We start from the raw sequence: 21,387 nt of genomic DNA on the forward strand, positions 1-21,387 counted from the left end.
CGGAGAAACTTAAAAGACATTTTCCAAATGACAAGGCTTGGTTAACTAGTGTTGATACCACTATTGCAGATGTGGCAGCTGTAATGCAACGAGGTAGAATTGAGGTTGAAAGATACGGTTGGTGTCCAAATTTGAAGTCACGTTACTCGCTGAGTAGGAGAGCTAAGAAAATTACACTGAAGGTGATTGAACTTCAAAATGAAAACAACAAGTCTGATGTAATCTCCTTTGATCATCCGATCCAAAGTGAGGCTATATAGTGAAAGATGATGGGTCACCTACAGTTTCCACCCACGGTCCGTCGGTCTAGTCTGTTGGTGACCCCGACAGAATTTAAGTCAGGGGTCGTTTGGTCTTTTCCCTATGCATTGGACCCCTAAACTACATAGTTTTGGTCAGTTTAAGCCTAGAAACATAATTAGACGTTACCCAAGTCAGATTATTCATCAAAGAAATTTAAAAATTAGAACGTAAGAGGAGAAAGAGGTCAAGAACCCTAGTTCAAGAACGCAACAAGGTTCCATCAGTTCCAGCCCCAAAATCGAAAGATTTCTCCGTGGAATTCTCACCAGGTATGTGGGATTTCACTAGTGGGTTCTTTTCACCCATTAGGTCCCTAGAATTCACTCAGATTCTTAATTCCATTATTTCCAACTAGACCTATGGTTTCTAGAATATCAGCAGATAATTATGAATTAGTTACTTTAATGTTCCTAATTAGTTTATCATGATTTTTAGCATGTTTTAGTGTTAATTCCTTCGTAATTTCAGAACCCTAGCTATGTAGTTCTTTTAGTTAATGAATTGCACATGCTAGGTCAGATTATTTAGTTATGCATGCTCCAGTTATAAATGCTTCATTATCAGTACATTAATGTTGCATTTTCAGTTAGTGTATCAATATTTGAGCTATCCAGAATTCAAAGCATTTCAGTTATAAATTGCTAAATTACATAATCAGTTGGGATTAGACTTAATACCGAGTGGACTAGGGTCAGTCACCTACAAGTCCCAGATCTACGTGCCCCGTAGGTTGTAAGTCCCCTCTGTGGGCAATATTTTAGTGGTCACGCCAATCATGCCTTTATACCTCTGGCAGGGTATATTGGGTCCTCTCGATGTGGCGTATACATCGGACTCCACATTGAGCTCATGTGGTTTTATGTCGGTTATTAGTAGATCTCACAGTTCAATCAGGTTGTATTGCATCGACCATGTTATCAGTTCAGTATTCAGTCTAAGCATGTTATAAACTTGGTCATTGCATTCAGTTAGTTCATGTTTAGTATATTTTGTATCCTTACCATGTTCAGATTATATCATTGCTTTATTGCTTTGTTTAGTTATGTTATTGTTCAGCTTTATCCTATCCTGCATGCTTAGTACCTTTCAAGTACTGACGCAGACTCTACGCTACATTTTCTCGTAATGTAGGTTCAGGTTCTCAGCTTCCAGATCACGCTGTAATGACCCTAAAGGTCATTTTTGAAAATTTTCATAAAATGACCGTTTTACCCCTCCCTATAGTTGCCCCGAGTCCTAATTGTTGTATTTTTGAAGTTGATTTGAAGGAAAATTGATGAAAAGTTGAGTTTTTAAGAGTTAAAGTTTGGTTAAAAGTGCTATTTCGAGTCATTTGGAGTTTCGAGACTCGAATCGGATTTCCGTCGATTCCAGCAGTTTTAGAATGTCGGAACGGGATTGTGAGAATTTATGAAGTCGAATTTGGAGTTAAAACGAAGATTTGAGGTCCTAAGTTGCTAAAATTGTGAAATTTTGATCGAGAGTTGACTTTGGTCAACAAACGAGGTTCCGGTGCTCGAAATGGAATTCCGAGGGCACCGTTGGATTCAGGGAGTGATTCTAAGTCTAGAATGAGTCTTGGTTGAATTTTTAGAGGCCCCGAGTGCGTTTCGAGTTTTTGAGCCTAAAGTTAGTTTCTTGACGCCTTATTGGATACCGGGTCAAGAAGACCTCGAATTCAAATTCCAACAATTTCATTGAGTCCGAAATGTCATTTTCAAGCTAGTAGCATATTTGGTTTGTGTTCGGGAAGTGCCAAATGAGTTTTGGGTGAGCTTTTAAGCTTCTTGGATGCTTTGACACTATTTCAGCAAATTGTGGCAACTAAAGGGTTCATTATGAGTTTTAAAGGTCAAAAAATTATTCCGAAGGTTCTGAAATTTTGAGCATGAATTATAGGACTTATCTGCAAATTTTGGTGCATTTTCGCTAACCCGAGATTGGACTTTTATCGCAAATAAGAAATAATTGTTTACCGAGTAGAAATGATATTTGACTGGGCAAACGAGCATGAAATTGAGCTCCGATTGAACGAGCAGGTCCGTATCATTATTTAAGACATTTACAAAAAAGAATCGGGTCATTTCACTATCGTATGAGGAAATTACGGCCTTTTTAGTGAAAGATTAACTGCTGTTTTTCTGGTGCATAACAGCCATGTACTGTTATAAAAATCTCAGACTGTGTTCATTTGGTATTTTGAGCATATCGGGAGTTCTAGAGATCGGAATGGAGTGATTCTTACGGGTTTCTTCTTGAATTAATATGAGGGTTAGTATTCAATCTTCAATTCGACATTTTCTCATAATTTCTTTATCTGGTTTTTTTTCCTATCCGTAAATCTCTTGGGAAAAATTGGGGTTTTATCGATTTGGACTCCCTTTTTGATGAAAAAGGTATATTTACGATCCTTATGTTATGGGTAAACTGATTTTAACATAAAATTATTGATTCATCGATTATTTTCATCATATTAACCGCGTACAATTTGGACTTTCCCGGTAAAGTTAAAGTTTGATAAATTGAGAATTTCAAGGTCGATCTTAACTCCGTTTTTGATGAAATTTCATATTTGAACTTATCTAAGCATGGGTAAGATGTTTTTCAAGAGATATTTCATTTTCGAGTCGGGGTTTCGGATCCGAATATTTTAGGCTTCTTCAAGAACGTGGATTTTCCTTCAAATTGAGTTTGTGAATTGATTTCAACTCCGTTTTCAAATTGGTTTTCACCATTAGCTTCCAAATACTTTAAGGATCATTTTACATCAAAAATTTCCAGATTTGGGTATCGTTTTCCGATATGAGACTTTTGGACCGTTTTGCCCTTTTTCCCTAAATTTCTTGATTTTGGTGTCATTGGACTCGAATTGTGATTGTGAATAATTGTTTGAATAGATTATCGTGATCCGGATTATACTCGGAAAGGAAAGGCTCAAGTCAAGTAACTTTTGGAGTTCGTTTTAAGGCAAGTGGCTTCCAAACTTTGTAAAACTCTTAGACTACGCATGACTACTTTCCTAATTGTGTTGGGGAGTAATGGGGATTGAGGATGGGTTTTATTTGTTGATTGAAATTGTTGTAAATGAAAGATGGGGAATAAAACGAGCTAAATGTGTTATATGTGACTTGAATTTGTTGAATAAGTCATGTGATAACTGATATTGAGGGGATAGAAGAGCATGAGTAGGCTATGATTGATACAGACATTGATGTTGAGACAGGTGATGTGTAATACTATGATGTGGTCGTGATATGGTTGTGATTGAGACAGGTGATGTGTAATACTATGATGTGGTCGTGATATGGTTGTGATTGAGACAGGTGATGTGTAATACTATGATGTGGTCGTGATATGGTTGTGATTGAGACAGGTGATGTGTAATACTATGATGTGGTCGTGATATGGTTGTGATTGAGACAGGTGATGTGTAATACTATGATGTGGTCGTGATATGGTTGTGATTGAGACAGGTGATGTGTAATACTATGATGTGGTCGTGATATGGTTGTGATTGAGACAGGTGATGTGTAATACTATGATGTGGTCGTGATATGGTTGTGATTGAGACAGGTGATGTGTAATACTATGATGTGGTCGTGATATGGTTGTGATTGAGACAGGTGATGTGTAATACTATGATGTGGTCGTGATATGGTTGTGATTGAGACAGGTGATGTGTAATACTATGATGTGGTCGTGATATGGTTGTGATTGAGACAGGTGATGTGTAATACTATGATGTGGTCGTGATATGGTTGTGATTGAGACAGGTGATGTGTAATACTATGATGTGGTCGTGATATGGTTGTGATTGAGACAGGTGATGTGTAATACTATGATGTGGTCGTGATATGGTTGTGATTGAGACAGGTGATGTGTAATACTATGATGTGGTCGTGATATGGTTGTGATTGAGACAGGTGATGTGTAATACTATGATGTGGTCGTGATATGGTTGTGATTGAGACAGGTGATGTGTAATACTATGATGTGGTCGTGATATGGTTGTGATTGAGACAGGTGATGTGTAATACTATGATGTGGTCGTGATATGGTTGTGATTGAGACAGGTGATGTGTAATACTATGATGTGGTCGTGATATGGTTGTGATTGAGACAGGTGATGTGTAATACTATGATGTGGTCGTGATATGGTTGTGATTGAGACAGGTGATGTGTAATACTATGATGTGGTCGTGATATGGTTGTGATTGAGACAGATGATGTGTAATACTATGATGTGATCGTGATATGATTGTGATTGATGACATGTGCATATTCATTATTCATCCCATGTGTGAACTATCTGTTGCATGAGTTCTGAGACACTGATATGAGGATGGATGGATATGAGACACAGTTGAGACTAGCTCCGGCTAGAGATATATGAGATGGACTAGCTCCGGCTAGCGATTTGGATGCCGATGGGATCTGGTTCCGGCGGTGATACATGGTCCATGTGTGGCCCCCATGGGTTCTGATTTGAGTATTCAGCGCGGACTGATTACGTCAACAGATGTGTATCGTAGGACAGACATGCATCACGACTACATGACATCATTATTGCATTTTGCATCGCATTTGCCTTATCTTTGTCTGTGATGTGTGGATTGTATCGGTTTACCCTTCTTATGTGGAATTTGATCTACTTGCTCTTATTTGTTGATCTGAGGTTGATGAGGATATACTGTTGGTTCTGGCTGTTGAATATGATCTGTTTAGTATAGGTTGGTTGGTTTGCTGCTAGATTGAAGTTTCGGTGGTTCGGTTGGGATTGAAAGGAGTTGTTTGTAGCTGCTAGTTTTGCTTAGTTTAGAGTTACTTGCGAGTACCTGTGGTTTTCGGTACTCACCCTTGCTTCTACACAATTGTGTAGGTTGACAGCTCTCTCAGATTCGGCTTAGTATTTTCTTTAGCAGATTGAGCTTCGGGACATACTCGAGAGGTAGCGGTTCATTCCAGACGTGCCCTTGAGTTATCTTTACTTTCAGTTTTGTTCTATTCGAGAACTATACTCTGAGACTTGTATATTTTTATTCAAATTCTGTATTTAGAGGTTTGTACATGTGACAATCAAATTTTGGGTAGTGTTAAGTCTTAATTAAAGTCTTTCGCTTATTTATTATCTTTTATTCTCGTATTTCTACTTCTCTATCGTTATGGTTGGGTTAGGCTGATGTGTCTGGTGGGAAATGGACACGTGCCATCACATCCGGATTTGGGTTGTGACACACGCATAGATCGGTTCCCTATCTTCAGTTCAGCAACATCAGTGGTGAGTCCTCATTCTTCGAGGACGATTGACATGTCTATTTTCTACTTGTAATCTTTAGTTTCAGTTTTTCTAGATCTAGTTGGGGCATGTCCCAGTATTTATAGTCAGTAGAGGCTTTATTTCTGACATAGTTAGATTTAGCTTTAGTTTTGAGTTTATCTTCAGTTGTCATTGAACTCTTCTCGAATTATTTTATTAGATAGTTTATGGGTATTTCCCTATCATTTCAGTTTACATGATAATTTAGCTTCCGCACAGTATTTCTTTACTTCAGTATATTTAGTATGCTTATGATATGCCAGCAGGGTTAGCTTGGGGTCACTCATGATCCTAGGTCCCGTGTCCGCGTCCTGGAGGTAGTTTCAGGCGTGATAAACTTGGTATCAGAGCCTTAGGTTTAAGTGTCCTAGGATGTCTAAAAAGTTGCACTAAGTAGAGTTCTTTGCATGGTTGTGAAGTGCACCACATCTAATGAGAGGGAGGCTACAAGGTGTTTTAGGAAAACTTCATTTTCTTGCTACTCTTATCATACGTGAGGTATGATCCAACTTATCATTCTAATCTTTCGTTACGTGTTTCAGATCATGCCTCCTCATAGAAATTACATAAGGAATGTGAATTCAAGGAATGCAAACGCAACTACTCCAGTTCCAGATCAAGAAGTTTCGAATGCTAAATTTTGGAACACTATCTAGTTGTTGGCTCAGAGTGTGACCAACCAGAAAAATCAGCAGGTTCCAATTTCGGCAAATACTAATGTTGGATCAGCTGCAGCTAGAGTGCGGGATTTTGTTAGGATGAATCCTCCTGAGTTCTTAGGATCACAGATTGGTGAGGATCCCTGATACGCTCAAATTACACCTCTCTAAAGAAGTATAAGCGATCGTTATCAAGTAAAGAACCCAACTTGTAGGTTGGAATCGATCCACGAGGAATATGATTTAGACTTAACTTTAACCCATGATTATATTTGTTTAGTCAATGTATTTCTGAAATGTGTAGCTAAAAAGGGGGGGGGGGGTTTCTGAAATAAATTCTAGAAATTATGTGAATAATCAGTGAACAAGATTCAAACTTTAGTTGTTATCTAGATGAGAGAGAAATTAGGGTGTACGTGTTCCCCATAAGCTCATAACGCAGTAATCTTAGTAATAGTAACCATTTCCTAGTGTATTACATGCAAAGTGATAAGTTACGTATCTCTAATTTCTTGGTCCGGAAACTAGAGAAGTTCACCCCGCACCTTGGTCCGGCTACGTGTGTATAATTTACTAACTCTTACCTTTACCTCATATTAGACATCACATCAATGTATGGCTTAGTTTTCACCCTCGCACCAATTGACATTAGACTATTAGATAGTATCACACTAAATCTATGTTGATAATTCTTTTCTTATTAACTACCTCCTTGGTTCGACAAGTAGCGACAAGGTGAGTTCTAACGTTGCGCACCGTTAAAAGACTTCTAAACGAAAGAATTATCAATGCATGTAATAACACTATTCAAGAATTACTTAATTACTATTCATACTTTGTTAATCGCTCATGGTTCCCACAACCCTAGTTGTGGATTTAGTTACCAATATTAGCAAGAACACATTTCATATTTTAAAAAGAAGAATTCATGAACTTAGGTAATGAGTAGAAGAAACTCGAAATCTTCAATTGAAATTCAAAGCACGAATCTTTATAAACCGAAATTAGGAAATCAAATTGCTAATGTTTGAAAGTTAATTCCCAAGAAAACACCAAGAACTAAAGTTAAACAATAGTGGCTAACCTAATAAGAAGAAGAAGAAAAGAACCCTAAAAAGTATCTCCTATCAATTGATCTCCTCCAAAAACAATTACTTCTATGGACTATTTATAGATATAAAAAACCCTAAATAAAATAATTGAATCCAAATTAAATTAGGAATCCAAAATCAAAAGGAATTTGATTCCTTTTTTTCTGCCGCGTGAGCTGTTCGCGTGAGTTAAAAACGGCCTCAAATTTTTGATTCTGCACCACCATGCATCAATTGGCCAGTGCGTTGAGAGACTGCCATGTGGTAGCTTATTCCTTCAACTTAAATTATTTTGCAATTCGCAATTTACAGCAATATGCACCTTATATATTTACTAGTGATGAAGAGCCCGTGCTTCCCAATATTTATTTAAAAGTTAATTTTTAATTGATGTTAAATAAATAGTTTTAACTTTTAAATTTGAATAAATTATATATATGTATATGGTAGTAAACGTTCATGTTAACTCTAAAATGAATACATGATAAATATAAGTATTAACTTTGATCATTTCAAGTAATTTTTATTAAGTAATTTTAATTTTGTATGCACGGATCAAATATTTATTCATAAATTTATTTATTTAAGCGGTGTTAGTTAAACAATTTGAAATAATCTCATTAAATGTAAAATAAATACTCAATAAATGTTATTTTGTTATAAAATAATATATTGTGGATGTCCACTACATCAAGAAGTTACTCCATTACTTTACTCCATTATGAAGATAATCATAACCTCCATAACCTCCACCTTTATAACCATTATTCTTGTGACCTTTCACTTCCATAACCTCCTCCATTATATTCATGTTAATGCCATGTTTATGACTAACCTTTTGTATGCCTCTATGTTACACTATAAATAGAGGCATAAGGGTTCATATTATAGACACTTGAAGACTTGGAATAATAAGAAAAACTCTCATCTTTTGTCTCCCTATTCTATTGCTTTCATCTTCTATATTTCTTGTCTTATTTTGCTTTAGTTTTACAAAACGTTAGCAACACGAATGTTTTACCATTGCAGGATTGAAGCAAAGTAAATAAAAGAAGGTAAAATAATTGTGTTTATTTTTCTCTTGGGAACAAGGTAAATTATTGTGGAATCTATTTTATATTCTACTTGTGAACAAGGTGAATGATTAATATAATTGTTACTGCACATTTTTTTTTCACCTATGACTATATATATTTTCTTTTTTATGTGAAACTTATTTTATATTTTATTTATGATTATGCTCACTGTTTTGGTTATTACATACGCTTTTAATTTATTTTATTTTGTCTGTGAAGTATTTTGGGTTCACATGGAAATTGAAAAAGGGGTGATGGCAGTGAGGAGTTTTATTTTAGTGTAATTGAAGTTATTATTTTCTTAATGTCCAATTAATTCTTTGATTTATAACGGTAACTCACTAGCTAAATGTAATGACTTGAAAAGTTGACTTTGGTCAACCTTCTTGGAAGTCGTGCTCAGATGAAAATTCTGACAGCTAGGTTAGCTTCCGAATATTGATTTTGGTCTAGAACGACCCTTTTGTTCACTTCCCGAGGCTTTAGATGGCAATTGTGGAATCTGGTTCAAAACGATATTGGGTGTGGGACCCACTTTTCATCGAAGCGAGCTCCAAATGGAAATTCCGCCTTCACCGTTGAGTACGAAATATCGTTTCCAATCAGATTCCATATAAGGTTTGTATTTTTCCGACTCCGAACGAGTCCGAAACATCGAAATTTAAGTTTGAAGGGTTGTAGAATTTTTGACGCGGCGGTGACGTGGCAGAGCCACGTGACGACACGTGGCAGAGGAGTGAAATCTGGAAATTTCCAGAATTAAAAACGAATTTTGTCCATATTTTTCATCCAACTTCAACTTGAGATTAATCCTTCATTTTGAGTCCAAATTAAGTGATTCAAAAGGCAAACTTTAAGAGAATTTCGAGGGGAATCTAGCGGTGATCTCGGAAACGCGAGGGGAGGCTTCGTTTGAGGTAAGAAATCAATTTTAGCCACTGCCAGTGTGATTTCCGGATGGTTTTGTTATTGAATTTTGAAATGTGAGATCTTGATCATCGTAAGTCCGTTTTAAGTCATTCTTGGGGCTAACTTGTAGAGTTTTTCGCAAGGATCGTCGTGGTATAATCTGTTTGGGTTGAAAGGGTCTCGTTTTTCCGAAAATTGGTGATCAAGGGGCTGCCCTTTTTAATTATTGTGGCTGATTTGCGGTGTTGTAGGCATCTGTTTGTGCTAAAATTTTGGGATATTAGTTTAGTAAGGTAGTTGGGACGTTTCCACGGATTCGATTTTGAGATTCTAAGTGTGGGCCCCACAATCCCGTTTTAGACCCGATTTTGGGTCCGTCTCCGAAAAATATAATTTTAGTGTCAATATATTCGTAATGACGAGGTGATTAACCTTTTGTTAGTGGGGAAGCATTTGGAGACCGTTCGGAGAGGAAAAGATCCGGTACCGTGAGTTGGAGCACGCGTGATCGGCTTTCAGGTAGGCTATGGTTTTCTCTCGTGAGATTGAGCATGTTTAGGCAATTGTTTATTGATTTGCTTGAGTATGGAGGGGTTCGGGTGTCGAGCATGCTAAATTTCTATAATTCCTGCCTTAGACCTTATTTCGGGAAAGTGTTGGATTATGACAGCATGTCTCTTGATATTATTGAATAGCCATATCTGGTGGTGTATATGATAATATTGATTTGAAGTATGTTTGGCCTTAGTCTAGGCTTAGACTAGTGTTGCCATAGACTTGCGAGATTTCGGATGTCGTTGGGCAGTAGAACTTTTTCCGACGTCGTTTCGGACGGTTAGCTCCTTGTAGACTGATATAGCAGACTTGAGTCTGATAGTCGGTAACTCAGCTTATGACCTTGTATCCATAATGCCCTGCTTTTATATCGGCTACAAATACCCGGTTAAAGTCCGTGGTCTAGCTTACTCATTATTGGATACTTCCTCGGCGATTTGGGGTATATGAGGGTCGGACTAAAAGGATTATTTATGGTAATCGGTTTGGTGATATTTCCCGCGACGGATGGTTGGATATTGATTCTTAGCTACAGTACCCGGTTAGAGTCCGTGGTCCAGCTTACTTATTCCAGGTTTAGCTACAGTACCCGGTTCGAGTCCGTGGTCCAGCTTACCTGTGATCTGGTTTCAGCTACAGTACCCGGTTAGAGTCCGTGGTCCAGCTCATTTATGTCCAGGCTTAGCTACAGTACCCGGTTCGAGTCCGTGGTCCAGCTTACCTGTGATCTGGTTTCAGCTACAGTACCCGGTTAGAGTCCGTGGTCCAGCTCATTTATGTCCAGGCTTAGCTACAGTACCCGGTTCGAGTCCGTGGTCCAGCTTACCTGTGATCTGGTTTCAGCTACAGTACCCGGTTAGAGTCCGTGGTCCAGCTCATTTATGTCCAGGCTTAGCTACAGTACCCGGTTCGAGTCCGTGGTCCAGCTTACCTGTGATCTGGTTTCAGCTACAGTACCCGGTTAGAGTCCGTGGTCCAGCTCATTTATGTCCAGGCTTAGCTACAGTACCCGGTTCGAGTCCGTGGTCCAGCTTACCTGTGATCTGGTTTCAGCTACAGTACCCGGTTAGAGTCCGTGGTCCAGCTCATTTATGTCCAGGCTTAGCTACAGTACCCGGTTCGAGTCCGTGGTCCAGCTTACCTGTGATCTGGTTTCAGCTACAGTACCCGGTTAGAGTCCGTGGTCCAGCTCATTTATGTCCAGGCTTAGCTACAGTACCCGGTTCGAGTCCGTGGTCCAGCTTACCTGTGATCTGGTTTCAGCTACAGTACCCGGTTAGAGTCCGTGGTCCAGCTCATTTATGTCCAGGCTTAGCTACAGTACCCGGTTCGAGTCCGTGGTCCAGCTTACCTGTGATCTGGTTTTAGCTACAGCACCCGGTTAGAGTCCGTGGTCCAGCTCACTTATGTCCAGGCTTAGCTACAGTACCCGGTTCGAGTCCGTGGTCCAGCTTACCTGTGATCTGATTTCAGCTACAGCACCCGGTTCGAGTCCGTGGTCCAGCCCACCCGTGCCCGACCTTTGGCTACAGCACCCGGTTCGAGTCCGTGGTCCAGCCCATATAGGTTGACTCATTAGCTATAGTACCCGGTTCGAGTCCGTGGTCCAGCTTGCACGTGGTGTATTCCCAATTCCTCACTAAAGCTTCAGTTTAGTCTTGATTACTCTCATCTGTAGGTTGAGGTTTTGGAGGTTGGAGAGATTCCGGTTAAAGTCCGGGACGTAATGAGATCTTGGAATATGATTGGGAATGGTTCAGTTACAAGTCCGGAAATTGGTAATATTGTGATAGACCTTCTAGCTCCATTATTTTACTTCAACTGTCAGTCCATCTGCCGGGCTTATGGGGGTCCGTGCAGGTGGTTTCTTTTATTGTGCACGAGCGTACCCGTCGGGTTTATGGGAGCCCGGCGGAGTTAGTTAGATTGCTTGTCTTTGTTGCCTGTACGCTCGTGTACATACCCCCCATTTACTACTCTTTGCACTTGATGTGACCCTTTATTTGCATTTCAGTTTACTTTTGCTTATCTTGCTCAGTCGGCCGATGATGCCTACTGGGTACCTGTTGTTTTGGTACTCATGCTACGCTCTGCATCTATTTTGTGATGCAGGTCCGAGCACTAGTAGCCAGCGTTGATCGAGCTTGGAGTAGACTTATCTGGAGACGGGGGTGAGCACACGGCGTTCTGTACTATTTCGGTCTCCATCTGTATATATAGACTTGTCTTCTTCCCTTCGAGACAGTCCAGTCTCTGTTGTCCAGTTTTGGGACTTGTACTCATTTTGTAGTAGCTCTGTACTAGTGACTTCCAGGTTCTGGGAGGGATCTTTATTTGTATATAAGTTTTTGGTTTGCGTCCGCCTGTTTATATTGTTATTTGCCTACTCTTGTTTGATTTCTACCCTCAGACCCATTACTTGTTGTTCCGGGTTACGGGTTGGCTTACCTACTGGTGGGTTATAGTAGGTGCCATCATGACTTGATAAATCGGGTCGTGACAAATTGGTATCAGAGCCCCAGGTTCGTCGGTCTCACTTGTACAGAGCTAACGTCTAGTAGAGTCCTGCAGATCGGTACGGAGACGTCCGTTACTTATCTTCGGGAGGCTACAGGATGTCTTTAGGAACGTGCTGCTTTTGTATCACTGTCGTGCATTGTGTGTCTTATCGATTTCTGAAAATTTTACTTGTACCACTCTTTTATAGGGATGGCTCGCACGCGTGGTAGGGCCCCAGCTAGGGGTAGAGGCCGACCTCGAGGTCGTGCCAGAGCTACAGCACCAGCCCAGGACCGAGAGCAAACTCCAGAGCCGGTGATAGAGCCACCAGCAGCTCCAGCACCGCAGCAGCCGATGGGTCCGGGATCAGCCCAGCCACCGCCCGAGCCTGTGGCAGCTCCAGATATACAGGCGATGCTCGTACAGATACTAGCTGCCATTGGGGGTATGCAGCAGGCCCCAGCTCCAGTTGTTCCAGTACCGCAGGGCCAGCCTACACCAGCGGCACCGATTGTCCAGCCTGACGATTTGGAGAGCGTCATGCCACTACGGGAGCAGAAGATGCTCGGTGTGTTCCTTAGACTATCACCGCCGAGGTTTTCTGGGGCAGTGGGGGAGGATGCCCACGAGTTTCTAGTTACTTGCCGCGAGCGGCTACAGACTTTGGGTTTAGTGGAGTCGAGAGGGGCAGACTTCACCGCTTACCAGTTAGACGGTCCCGCCAGGCAGTGGTGGCGTACATACTTAGAGACCAGGCCAGCTGGGTCTCCACCGGTCACATGGACTGAGTTTTCAGAGGCCTTCTTGGCCCGATTTATTCCCAGGAGCATCAGAGATCAGCTCAGAGATCAGTTTGCTCGGTTAGAGCAGGGCTCCATGACAGTATCAGAGTATGAGGCCCGATTCCACGAGCTCTCCAGGCATGCCGCCATGATATTACCTACTGAGGAGGAGAGGGTTCGTTGTTTTGTTCGGGGTTTGAGACTACAGTTGCGGATTGAGACTCAGTCTTTAGTCTCAGCGGGCCGCTCATTTCTAGATGTAGTGGACCATGCCCGCACTATCGAGCAGCTCCGTCGCGAGGCCCAAGGGGGCAGCGGCAAGAGACCTAGACAGGAGGATAGCTATGATAGGCGCCGTTTCAGACCCCGAGGGTCTTATGATAGATCCCAGCAGAGGTTTCAGTCGGGTCAGTCTAGTAGCCCCTTCCAGGCTGCTCTCCAGGCATCAGAGGGTGATCAGCACCGCCATATTGGTTTTAGTGCCGGTCCTAGTCGGGGCCGAGATAGTTCACAGATGGGTTCTTCTGGCCGGGGTAGCCGACCTCCAGCTCTCAGTCGACAGTTCCAGGGGTGTTATGAATGTGGGGGGTTAGATCATTGGGCCCGCGAGTGTCCCCATCGCAGGTTAGCCTTACCCGCTCCACAGGCAGCTAGGCATGCGCCAGCACCTCCAGCTAGAGGCAGAGGCCAGGGACAGGACCGTAGGGGTGGTCACCAGGGTATACGGGGTGGTCCCCGAGGAGGCAGATTAGGGGGCAGAGTCGATGCACAGGGTAGGGGAGTCCAGGCCCACTTTTATGCAGCTCCAGCTAGAGCAGATGCTGAGACCTCGGACGATGTGATCACAGGTACAGTGTTATTATGCCAGCAGCCCGCCTTGGCTTTATTTGATCCAGGCTCTACTTTTTCGTATGTTTCTGTCTACTATGCCTCTCGATTGAGTTTGATGTCTGAGCCTCTGGTAGCGCCGTTGCGTGTGTCGACCCCCGTGGGTGAGTCTTTAGTAGTGGATCAGGTATTTCGATCTTGCTTAGTTACTATCCAGGGGTGTGACACCCGGGCTGACCTTATATTGCTTGACATGGTTGATTTTGATGTGATTCTGGGCATGGATTGGTTATCCCCTTATCGCGCTGTTTTAGATTGCTTTTCTAAGACCGTTACCTTAGCCATTCCCGGTATTCCTCCGGTGGTGTGGCAGGGATCTCGTGGTAGCACACCAGTTGGGGTTATTTCTTTTATTCGTGCTAGGAGGCTAGTGGCTAGCGGATGCTTATCATATTTGGCCTATGTACGTGATGTGAGTAAGGAGGTTCCTCCGGTTGAGTCAGTTCCTGTTGTTCGTGACTTCATAGATGTGTTTCCTACTGATCTACCTGGCCTACCCCCAGAGCGTGATGTCGACTTTCCGATTGAGCTTGAGCCAGGTACTCGCCCTATTTCTATTCCGCCATATCGGATGGCTCCTGCAGAGCTCAAGGAGCTCAGTGTTCAGCTTCAGGATCTCTTGGGTAAGGGATTCATTAGGCCTAGTGTATCGCCTTGGGGTGCCCCAGTCCTCTTCGTGAAGAAGAAGGACGGTACTATGCGATTGTGTATTGACTACAGGCAGCTGAACAAGGTGACAGTGAAGAATCGATATCCTCTGCCTAGGATCGATGACCTATTTGACCAGCTACAGGGAGCTTCAGTGTTCTCTAAGATTGATTTGAGGTCCGGTTACCACCAGTTGAGGATTAGGGCAGCGGACATCCCTAAGACCGCATTTAGGACTCGTTATGGCCATTATGAGTTCTTGGTGATGTCGTTTGGGTTGACTAATGCCCCTGCTGCCTTTATGGACTTGATGACGCGTGTGTTCAGGCCTTATCTTGATTCCTTCGTCATAGTCTTCATTGATGACATACTAGTATACTCGCGGAGCCGGAGTGAGCATGAGCAGCATTTGAGGATAGTGCTCCAGACTTTGAGAGATCAGCGGCTTTATGCCAAGTTCTCAAAGTGCGAGTTTTGGCTTGAGTCTGTAGCCTTCTTGGGGCACGTGGTGTCCAAGGAGGGTATTAGGGTTGATCCGGCGAAGATTGAGGCTATTCGTGATTGGCACAGGCCCACTTCAGTTACTGAGATTCGGAGCTTCGTCGGACTAGCAGGCTATTACAGACGCTTTGTTGAGGGCTTTTCTACTATTGCAGCCCCGTTGACTCGATTGACTCGTGTTGATGTTCCTTTTGTTTGGTCAGAGGAGTGTGAGGCGAGCTTTTTGAGGCTCAAGGAGTTATTGACCACCGCTCCTATATTGACTCTTCCAGTTGAGGGCGAGGGCTTCACGGTATATTGTGACGCATCCGGCGTTGGTTTGGGTTGTGTATTGATGCAGCAGGGCCGGGTTATTGCTTATGCGTCGAGGCAGCTTAAGATTCATGAGCGCAACTACCCCACCCATGACTTAGAGTTGGCGGCGGTAGTTTTCGCACTTAAGATTTGGAGGCACTACTTGTATGGAGTTCGATGTGAGATCTATACCGATCACAGGAGTCTTCAGTACATCATGAGTCAGAGGGACCTTAATTCGAGGCAGCGTCGTTGGATTGAGCTCCTAAAGGACTACGACCTCTCTATTCTCTATCATCCGGGCAAGGCGAATGTGGTAGCGGACGCCTTGAGCCGGAAGGCAGTGAGTATGGGTAGTCTAGCCTTCTTATCTGTTGAGGAGAGACCCTTAGCTTTGGACATTCAGTCCTTAGCTAATAGCATGGTTCGGTTGGATATCTCAGATTCTAGATGCGTCTTGGCCTTTATGGGAGTTCAGTCTTCTTTGCTTGATAGGATCCGTGGTTGCCAGTTTGAGGATGATACTTTGGTGGCCCTTAGAGATCGAGTGTTAGCGGGTGATGGTGGTCAGGCTACCTTAGATCCTGATGGAGTGTTGAAATTTGCCGGCCGCATCTGTGTTCCGAGAGTTGGAGATTTGATACAGTTGATACTTTCTGAGGCCCATGAGTCTAGATACTCTATCCATCCAGGCACAGCGAAGATGTATCGCGATTTGAGGCAGCATTACTGGTGGAGTGGCATGAGGAGAGATATTGCTGACTTTGTTTCCCGTTGCTTGTGTTGCCAGCAGGTAAAGGCCGAGCATTTGAGGCCTGGTGGTGTGTTTCAGAGATTACCCATTCCGGAGTGGAAGTGGGAGCGTATCACTATGGACTTCGTTGTGGGGTTGCCTCGGACTTCTAGAGGTGTTGACAGCATTTGGGTCATCGTGGATCGATTGACCAAGTCAGCACACTTCCTTCCTGTTCATACTACCTTCAGTGCTGAGAGGTTAGCTCGTATCTATATTCGGGAGGTAGTTCGTCTTCATGGTGTGCCTGTTGCTATCATTTCAGACCGAGGTTCACAGTTCACTTCCAGCTTTTGGAGGGCTTTTCAGGAAGAGTTGGGAACCCGTGTCCACCTTAGCACAGCATTTCACCCACAGACGGATGGTCAGTCAGAGCGTACTATTCAGGTCCTTGAGGATATGTTGCGGGCTTGTGTTATGGATTTTGGAGGTCAGTGGGACCAGTTCTTGCCTTTGGCGGAGTTTGCGTACAATAACAGCTACCACTCTAGTATTCAGATGGCCCCGTTTGAGGCCTTATATGGTAGGCGTTGTCGCTCTCCAGTGGGTTGGTTTGAGTCTACAGAGCCTAGGCCGCGTGGTACAGATTTGCTTCAGGAGGCCCTGGATCAGGTGAGGGTGATTCAGGATAGGCTCAGGACGGCTCAGAGTAGGCACCAGAGTTATGCGGATCAGAGGCGTCGACCTTTGAGATTCTCTGTTGGTGATCGGGTATTCCTCCGTGTGTCGCCCATGAAGGGCGTGATGAGGTTTGGGAGGCGGGGCAAGCTTAGCCCCAGGTACATTGGGCCATTTGAGATACTCCGGACAGTTGGAGAGGTTGCTTATGAGTTGGCCCTACCTCCAGTATTTTCAGCCATCCACCCAGTGTTTCATGTTTCGATGTTGCGGCGGTATGTTCCTGATGAGTCCCATGTGCTCCAGTATGATGCAGTCGAGTTGGATGATCGTTTGACATTCGTAGAGGAGCCAGTTGCCATTCTATCCAGAGATGTGAGGAGATTGCGCTCGAGAGCCATTCCTGTTGTTAAGGTCCGTTGGAGACATCGTCCAGTTGAGGAGGCTACCTGGGAGATCGAGCATGAGATGCGGGCACAGTTCCCCGACTTATTTGAGCATTCAGGTACTTCTTGACTCTTACTTTCGCGGACGAAAGTTCTTTTAGTAGTGGATATTGTAATGACCCTCCAGGTCATTTTTAAATTAAAGAATTCATTTCATCGTTTAGAGCGTTCCTGTAGCGACCCCAAGTCATTTATGACTTGCTGGCACTGACTGTTCGGTCGCCTGGTCGTTCGTTTGGGTTTTAGGCCCGTTCTCCTGTTTTGGAGATTTTTATAACTTGAAAAGTTGACTTTGGTCAACCTTCTTGGAAGACGTGCTCAGATGAAAATTCTGACAGCTAGGTTAGCTTCGGAAGATCGATTTTGGTCTAGAACGACCCTTTGTTCACTTCCCGAGACTTTAGATAGCAATTGTGGAATCTGGCTCAAATGATACTGGGTGTGGGACCCACTTTTCGTCGAAGCGAGCTCCAAATGGAAATTCCGCCTTCACCATTGAGTCCGAAATATCATTTCCAATCAGATTCCATATAAGGTTTGTATTTTTCCGACTCCGAACGAGTCCGAAACATCGAAATTTAAGTTTGGAGGGTTGTAAAATTTTGACGCGGCGGTGACGTGGCAGAGCCACGTGACGACACGTGGCAGAGGTGGAAATTTCCAGATTTTTAAGAACGAATTTCGTCCAAATTTTTGTTCAACTTCAAATTGAGATTGCTCCTTCATTTTTAATCCAAATTAAGTGATTCAAAAGGCAAACTTCAAGAGAATTTCGAGGGGAATCTAGCGGTGATCTCGAAAACGCGAGGGGAGGCTTCGTTGAGGTAAGAAATCAATTTTTAGCCACTGCCAGTGTGATTTTCGGATGTTTTGTTGTTGAATTTTTGAAATGTGAGATCTTGATCATCGTAAGTCCGTTTTGAGTCATTCTTGTGGCTAACTTGTAGAGTTTTTCGCAAGGATCGTCGTGGTATAATCTGTTTGGGTTGAAAGGGTCTCGTTTTTCCGGAAATTGATGATGAAAGGGCTGTCCTTTTTAATTATTGTGGCTGATTTGCGGTGTTGTGGGCATCTGTTTGTGCTAAAATTTTGGGATATTAGTTTAGTAAGGTAGTTGGGACGTTTCCACGGATTCGATTTTGAGATTCTAAGTGTGGGCCCCACAATCCCGTTTTAGACCCGATTTTGGGTCCGTCTCCGAAAAATATAATTTTAGTGTCAATATATTCGTAATGACGAGGTGATTAACCTTTTGTTAGTGGGGAAGCATTTGGAGACCGTTCGGAGAGGAAAAGATCCGGTACCGTGAGTTGGAGCACGCGTGATCGGCTTTCAGGTAGGCTATGGTTTTCTCTCGTGAGATTGAGCATGTTTAGGCAATTGTTTATTGATTTGCTTGAGTATGGAGGGGTTCGGGTGTCGAGCATGCTAAATTTCTATAATTCCTGCCTTAGACCTTATTTCGGGAAAGTGTTGGATTATGACAGCATGTCTCTTGATATTATTGAATAGCCATATCTGGTGGTGTATATGATAATATTGATTTGAAGTATGTTTGGCCTTAGTCTAGGCTTAGACTAGTGTTGCCATAGACTTGCGAGATTTCGGATGTCGTTGGGCAGTAGAACTTTTTCCGACGTCGTTTCGGACGGTTAGCTCCTTGTAGACTGATATAGCAGACTTGAGTCTGATAGTCGGTAACTCAGCTTATGACCTTGTATCCATAATGCCCTGCTTTTATATCGGCTACAAATACCCGGTTAAAGTCCGTGGTCTAGCTTACTCATTATTGGATACTTCCTCGGCGATTTGGGGTATATGAGGGTCGGACTAAAAGGATTATTTATGGTAATCGGTTTGGTGATATTTCCCGCGACGGATGGTTGGATATTGATTCTTAGCTACAGTACCCGGTTAGAGTCCGTGGTCCAGCTTACTTATTCCAGGTTTAGCTACAGTACCCGGTTCGAGTCCGTGGTCCAGCTTACCTGTGATCTGGTTTCAGCTACAGTACCCGGTTAGAGTCCGTGGTCCAGCTCATTTATGTCCAGGCTTAGCTACAGTACCCGGTTCGAGTCCGTGGTCCAGCTTACCTGTGATCTGGTTTCAGCTACAGTACCCGGTTAGAGTCCGTGGTCCAGCTCATTTATGTCCAGGCTTAGCTACAGTACCCGGTTCGAGTCCGTGGTCCAGCTTACCTGTGATCTGGTTTCAGCTACAGTACCCGGTTAGAGTCCGTGGTCCAGCTCATTTATGTCCAGGCTTAGCTACAGTACCCGGTTCGAGTCCGTGGTCCAGCTTACCTGTGATCTGGTTTCAGCTACAGTACCCGGTTAGAGTCCGTGGTCCAGCTCATTTATGTCCAGGCTTAGCTACAGTACCCGGTTCGAGTCCGTGGTCCAGCTTACCTGTGATCTGGTTTCAGCTACAGTACCCGGTTAGAGTCCGTGGTCCAGCTCATTTATGTCCAGGCTTAGCTACAGTACCCGGTTCGAGTCCGTGGTCCAGCTTACCTGTGATCTGGTTTCAGCTACAGTACCCGGTTAGAGTCCGTGGTCCAGCTCATTTATGTCCAGGCTTAGCTACAGTACCCGGTTCGAGTCCGTGGTCCAGCTTACCTGTGATCTGGTTTCAGCTACAGTACCCGGTTAGAGTCCGTGGTCCAGCTCATTTATGTCCAGGCTTAGCTACAGTACCCGGTTCGAGTCCGTGGTCCAGCTTACCTGTGATCTGGTTTTAGCTACAGCACCCGGTTAGAGTCCGTGGTCCAGCTCACTTATGTCCAGGCTTAGCTACAGTACCCGGTTCGAGTCCGTGGTCCAGCTTACCTGTGATCTGATTTCAGCTACAGCACCCGGTTCGAGTCCGTGGTCCAGCCCACCCGTGCCCGACCTTTGGCTACAGCACCCGGTTCGAGTCCGTGGTCCAGCCCATATAGGTTGACTCATTAGCTATAGTACCCGGTTCGAGTCCGTGGTCCAGCTTGCACGTGGTGTATTCCCAATTCCTCACTAAAGCTTCAGTTTAGTCTTGATTACTCTCATCTGTAGGTTGAGGTTTTGGAGGTTGGAGAGATTCCGGTTAAAGTCCGGGACGTAATGAGATCTTGGAATATGATTGGGAATGGTTCAGTTACAAGTCCGGAAATTGGTAATATTGTGATAGACCTTCTAGCTCCATTATTTTACTTCAACTGTCAGTCCATCTGCCGGGCTTATGGGGGTCCGTGCAGGTGGTTTCTTTTATTGTGCACGAGCGTACCCGTCGGGTTTATGGGAGCCCGGCGGAGTTAGTTAGATTGCTTGTCTTTGTTGCCTGTACGCTCGTGTACATACCCCCCATTTACTACTCTTTGCACTTGATGTGACCCTTTATTTGCATTTCAGTTTACTTTTGCTTATCTTGCTCAGTCGGCCGATGATGCCTACTGGGTACCTGTTGTTTTGGTACTCATGCTACGCTCTGCATCTATTTTGTGATGCAGGTCCGAGCACTAGTAGTCAGCGTTGATCGAGCTTGGAGTAGACTTATCCGGAGACGGGGGTGAGCACACGGCGTTTTGTACTATCTCAGTCTCCATCTGTATATATAGACTTGTCTTTTTCCTTTCGAGACAGTCTAGTCTCTGTTGTCCAGTTTTGGGACTTGTACTCATTTTGTAGTAGCTCTGTACTGGTGACTTCCAGGTTCTGGGAGGGATCTTTATTTGTTTATATTGTTATTTTCCTATTCTTGTTTAATTTCTACCCTCAGACCCATTACTTGTTGTTCCGGGTTACGGGTTGGCTTACTTGCTGGTGGGTTATAGTAGGTGCCATCATGACTTGATAAATCGGGTCGTGACACTAAATTATTGTGAACCAAACATAATATAATATAATGATATATGTAACACTTTGTTTTGCAAGTTTAATATATTAGTACATACTTTGTTGAGAATATTTTTAATTGTGTTTCTTTTGTTCTATATTTATTTGTGCACGTTAATCACAAAGTGGCAATATTTTT

The 21,387-nt window shown here is 43.3% G+C and overlaps 1 protein-coding gene across 5 annotated transcripts; it reads left to right on the forward strand.

Annotated features, from left to right (window-relative positions):
- Positions 1-9,237: 9,237 nt before the first annotated feature.
- Positions 9,238-21,101, forward strand: LOC125865883 (uncharacterized). 5 transcript variants are annotated; one of them, XR_007446421.1, is made up of 4 exons: positions 9,238-9,363; positions 9,798-9,874; positions 12,023-12,081; positions 12,618-12,694. XR_007446421.1 is itself a non-coding variant. In XM_049546150.1 (4 exons), exons 3-4 carry the CDS (start codon positions 12,620-12,622, stop codon positions 20,887-20,889), a joined length of 1,446 nt encoding a protein of 481 aa, XP_049402107.1. In that variant the 5' UTR covers positions 9,245-9,363; positions 12,023-12,081; positions 12,618-12,619; the 3' UTR covers positions 20,890-21,101. The 5 variants fall into 5 exon arrangements, 1 of the variants encoding a protein (XP_049402107.1); XM_049546150.1 differs by lacking the exon at positions 9,798-9,874 and adding an exon at positions 20,864-21,101 and having other exon boundaries at positions 9,245-9,363; positions 12,618-14,039; XR_007446420.1 differs by lacking the exons at positions 12,023-12,081; positions 12,618-12,694 and adding an exon at positions 20,864-21,101.
- Positions 21,102-21,387: the final 286 nt, after the last annotated feature.

The sequence above is a fragment of the Solanum stenotomum genome, chromosome 5 (genome assembly GCF_019186545.1).
Source record: "Solanum stenotomum isolate F172 chromosome 5, ASM1918654v1, whole genome shotgun sequence".
NCBI lineage: Eukaryota > Viridiplantae > Streptophyta > Magnoliopsida > Solanales > Solanaceae > Solanum > Solanum stenotomum.

What these genes read in the sequence shown, in the direction of transcription:
- LOC125865883 (XM_049546150.1), top strand. Translation starts at nt 12,620, where the DNA reads ATGGCTCGCACGCGTGGTAGGGCCCCAGCTAGGGGTAGAGGCCGACCT. An exon ending in CTCGGACGATGTGATCACAG is followed by an intron (nt 14,040 to 20,863) that starts GTACAGTGTTAT and finishes TTTGTGATGCAG; the next exon opens with GTCCGAGCACTAGTAGTCAG.